The following is a 4474-nucleotide window of genomic DNA, read 5'->3' on the forward strand; positions in this document are numbered from 1 at the left end:
TAGGAGAGAGAAACTTTGATATCATTCAGATCCTGGTTTAATATAGTATTTAAAAACACAATCTTTCGGGGGACCTGGCTGGCTCAGTTAGTAGAGCATGCAACTCTTGATCTCAGGGTCATGAGTTCAAGCCCCATGTTGGACATGAAACCGACTTTAAAAAAAAAAAAAAAGACAAAACGGTGGCTTAGTTAAGTGTCAGACTTGATTTCAGCTCAGGTCCTGATCTCATGAGTCATGAAATTGAGCCCCGCGTTGGGCTCAGCACTGACAGCACAAAGCCTGCTTGGGATTCTCTTTCTCCCTCTCTCTCTGCCCCTCCCCCCCCCCCTGTCAAATAAATAAATAAACATTGTTTTAAATGGTAAAAAAATAAAATAAAAACTTGTCCTCTACCCTTCTCTTTCTCCTCCCTTTACCTTATCTCCCGTACTAGTGCTTGCCAAGTCCCAGGTGTCCACACACTGTAGAATATCAGGGAGCTGGCAGACTCTGGACCTGTAATTACCAAAGGTTGTCTGGGGACACATAATATGCAGGTCCCTTCATTTTGCCTCTTTTGTCTAAAAATGAAATTCTAGTAAGCGTCACTTTCGGTGTCGTTACTTTTAATGAGTGAGTCATTCCGAATTTGAAGCCTCTACCTCTTCGTGTGAGAATTAGTAAAATAAGGAACACTAAACCATTTTAATTTGGAACAGAAAGACCCTATGAAAACTGAGGTGTTGCTGCTGGAATTGGCAAAAACACAACTTAAACCTTCTTTTTAGGAAGTTTTGAGACCAAAGACCATAATAAAGCACACTTAGGAGCTTGCTTCAAGGGAATGTTGTCCCTAATCCACACGTCTCCTTACTACTTTTTAGTGTGCCTTTATAAACTCCTTCACCATCTGACCAAGACGTTTCCTAATGACCAGTGCCAACAATTTGGCCTTATCCCATTCTCATTTCATAAGCAATGAATGGTACGGCTGCAACACCATGAAATTAATTCCTAGAAGTCACAAAACAAGATTTTGACATGAGGGGATGTCCCTCACTTAACGTTCCCTTCTGGATAAGATACCGGAGGCCTTGGTGCAGGGAATTCTTGAGAGAAAACAATAGGAGGATGAGGGATTGTGACGGGCTTTCTCCCCCACTGAAAAAAAACATCAATAACCCTGTTGACAGCGTAAAGCAGTGCTTCTATCTGGGGTCAAGGCCAGAACAATGGACACCTTATCCCACTCATCCTCTTCCTCTGATAAAGCCCCAACCAGTACTGTAAAGTCTTTTCGTAAGAGCCTAGTGACCTTTTTCAAAAAGTGCTTGAAAAAGAAGAGACGAAGGACAACTGGAATTAAGAGGATTTCCAGTCTGTTGCGGTGGCTGGTCTAGAAGGATGTCTCAATTCCTGCTTCTCACCTGCGTCTTTCTCACCATCACACCTGCATCACCAATGGGTGAGTCTTGTGTCACATACTTGGCACAACGCACTTTTTGATGTAGGAATTTGCTATTATGAACAGATAATTAAGAGCTAGGTTCCAATATCTTAAATACTGGTTCTAGAATAGTGTAAGAAAATGTATGATAACCTATGATAGATACATTTTCAAAGAATTTCTGTTTCATGTTCCAGTTAGCCTCTTGCCCAGGCATCCAGAATTTCCATGGATTTGCCACAACCAACAGCTTTCCACAAGCTAAATATTTCTTGGAGTACGTGTAAAAAGAATTCTAGCTTCTTTATATTATAGGCACTTGTAGAATTCCAACTTTAAGAGCGGAAAAAAATAACAATCTTTAGAGTTGAGGATAGAGGGGTTTTTTTGGTTGGTTGGTTGATTGGGTTTTTTGTTTTGTTTTGTTTTGTTTTGTTTTTATTGAATTCAAGGGACTGAATGAAAGCTCTATCCCCATGAAAGGCACAGATCTGGATAAATTGAACTTCTCAGTCTAGACATCTGTAAATCAGAACTTCTTGCATAGACTGAGTGAATCATAAACTCTCTCCTTTCTCAGGCTTGGCACAAGACTGGCCAGCGAGGCAAAACAAAGTTTCAGTTCCAGTTACTAACACATTTCTCCTTTTTCCAATAGAATTTAAGTTCTAATTGGAAGAGAGAGTAAGAGGAGATCGACATGGACAGAGCCATCCTGCTTGGCACTTTTGAGTAGCTCTGTTTAATTGACCCTGATTTATTTCTTCAGGGTAACTCAGGTCTTACTCTAGCACCTTTAAGGATGCACATTAAAAATAGGCTTGAGACCCCAAGGAGATGTGAAAATTAAGGTAATGTGGTATCCTGGATGGGATCCTAGAATAAAGACAAAGGCAAAAATTAAGGAAATCTAAACTATGGACTTGAGTTAATAATAATGTATCACCTTCAGATCATTAACTGTGGAAAAGGTACTGGAACTAATGTACAATGTTTCATAATAGGGGAAACTGGGCACAGAGTATATGGGAACTCTTTGTACTATTTTCTCAATTGTTCCCTAAATCTAATATTGTTCTTAAAAAATAGTCTATTAGAAAAAGATAGACTTGAGCTAGGTTTAATCACCCGTATCTTCTGCCAATAACTAACCAAGACTTGCCCCAGCAAAAGTAGCCTCCACCACCCGGAAGCTTCTGTTTGCCTTTCTTCCCATTCGTTACTGCTTACTCTCCAATACCTCTTGTTCCCACCCATCATACATCTTCTCTCTTCCCAGATCTTATGGGTTTTTTTAATTTATTTATTGCAGCCCTTTTAGAACTTTGACTCGATGCCAAAAGCGAGATAAATAAAGGGAGGCAAACCATAATAGTCTCTTAAAAACAGAGAACAAACTGAGGGTTGATGGGGGTGGAGGGTGGGATAAATGGGTGATGGGCTTTAAGAAGGGCACTTGTTGGGATGAGCACCGGCTTCTGTATGTAAGTGATGAATCACTGGGTTCTACTCCTAAAGCCAAGACTACACTGTATGTAAACTAACTTGAGAATTAAAAAGAATGAATGAATGAATGAATGAATGAATGAATGAATGAATCAATCAATGAATTAACGACTTTGGGAGCTGGGGAGCCCCGAGGGAGTGTCTTCCCCTACAGGAGAGGGGAAGTGAAAGAAAAAAAGGAGGGGAAGGAAAAGAGAGGAAGTGAGAGCACAGGAAGTACAGGGGAAGAGTAGGAACTGGGAGGACCGGAGAGGGAAGGAAGGACACTGGGGGCGCCTGGACCCAGTCCGAGGGGTGGCATCCCCCCCACCTGGAGGGCTGGAGATGGAAGGGTGGGGACGCTGGCTGACTTTGCTCTCTGCACTTGGCCCCCGTGAGGTGCCAGCCCTGGGGACACACAAGCTTCCGTGCATCCCAGACGGGGGTCCGCGGATGGGGGACCTCAGGCAGGAATCCTGGCCAAGACGGAGGACCTTCCTGGCAGGGTTGGCCCGGGACTCAACTTTGCAAGGAACCGATGGAATTGTTCGTTTTGAAGGTCTCCCATTTAAGGAGTGTATACATCAGCAATTTAGGATGCAGCATGCATAATACTGAATGCCAGACTCCACACTGAGAGACTGAAAACAGGAATTCCACCAGTGGCCAGATTATTAAAGGATCTAAGGAGTGGAGAGGAATGGGTGTATTTAATGTTAGAAAATATTGCATGGGTAACTTAAAAATATATTTATTTTACAGAACATAGTCGGTAAATTTCCCCTATTTGTGCCATATGTTCCCTTCAATGAGAGGAAGTGAACTTTTAACAAATAACACAAAAAAAATGACAGTTAAATTTAAGGAAAAACTTTATAAATCAGGAAATAGTTGTTGAGGGAGGTTTAGGAATTTCTGCAAAAGCCATTAAAAGTTGAGTACCTAACCATTTCTTATAAAATTAGAGCCAAGGAGATCAACCAAATATTTCTATGAATTTATAATCACCTGCAAAATTGCCCTGGAAACCTTGCTTCTTAAGAGAATCACAGCTGGGAGAGCAGATGAGGGAATTTTTCCCTTTTGAGAGGGGAGAGAGTCTGTATGAGGACATTTCCTGCCCTCAAGTGACATCGCATACGGTCTAAGGCGCAGCTGGAATATCTCAGGCACATTTTAAAAGAGAGAGAGAGGCTCCTGCCATGTGCAACTCTGCAAATGTGTTATTTCCAGAAAGTGCAATAGCCTTACTTCCTCTCGCAAAATTTCATATTCTCTTTGGGGCCATTAGCACTAGGCTACACCCTCCTCTACATGTGACTGAATTTAGAGAGAAAATTGGAGTTCAAAAGTAGACTTAGAAAATTCAAAATATTTTCTAGACAACTTAAACTTTATGATCATGGTCCATCCACAGTTAATTATTGTGCAGTATTTGCTAAAACTGAATTTCTGTCTACAAAGCGCATTGGTCTTAATGTGAATTCCCTGACTACAATGTCAGGTAAGTTGGCCTCATGTGCATTACAAAGGATAGTAGTACTCTCTGGCTGGTATTCC

At 41.4% G+C, this 4474-nt stretch overlaps 1 protein-coding gene across 1 annotated transcript in view; it reads left to right on the forward strand.

Annotated features, from left to right (window-relative positions):
- The first annotated feature begins 403 nt into the window (after positions 1-403).
- The window catches only part of OIT3 (oncoprotein induced transcript 3), a 28538-nt gene continuing 24467 nt past the window's right edge, over positions 404-4474 (forward strand). The window contains exon 1 of the mRNA XM_043596604.1: positions 404-1447. Within this exon, the coding sequence (XP_043452539.1) occupies positions 1387-1447 (61 nt within the window). The 5' untranslated portion in view covers positions 404-1386. The remainder of the gene's footprint in view (positions 1448-4474) is intronic.

The sequence above is a fragment of the Prionailurus bengalensis genome, chromosome D2 (assembly GCF_016509475.1).
Source record: "Prionailurus bengalensis isolate Pbe53 chromosome D2, Fcat_Pben_1.1_paternal_pri, whole genome shotgun sequence".
NCBI lineage: Eukaryota > Metazoa > Chordata > Mammalia > Carnivora > Felidae > Prionailurus > Prionailurus bengalensis.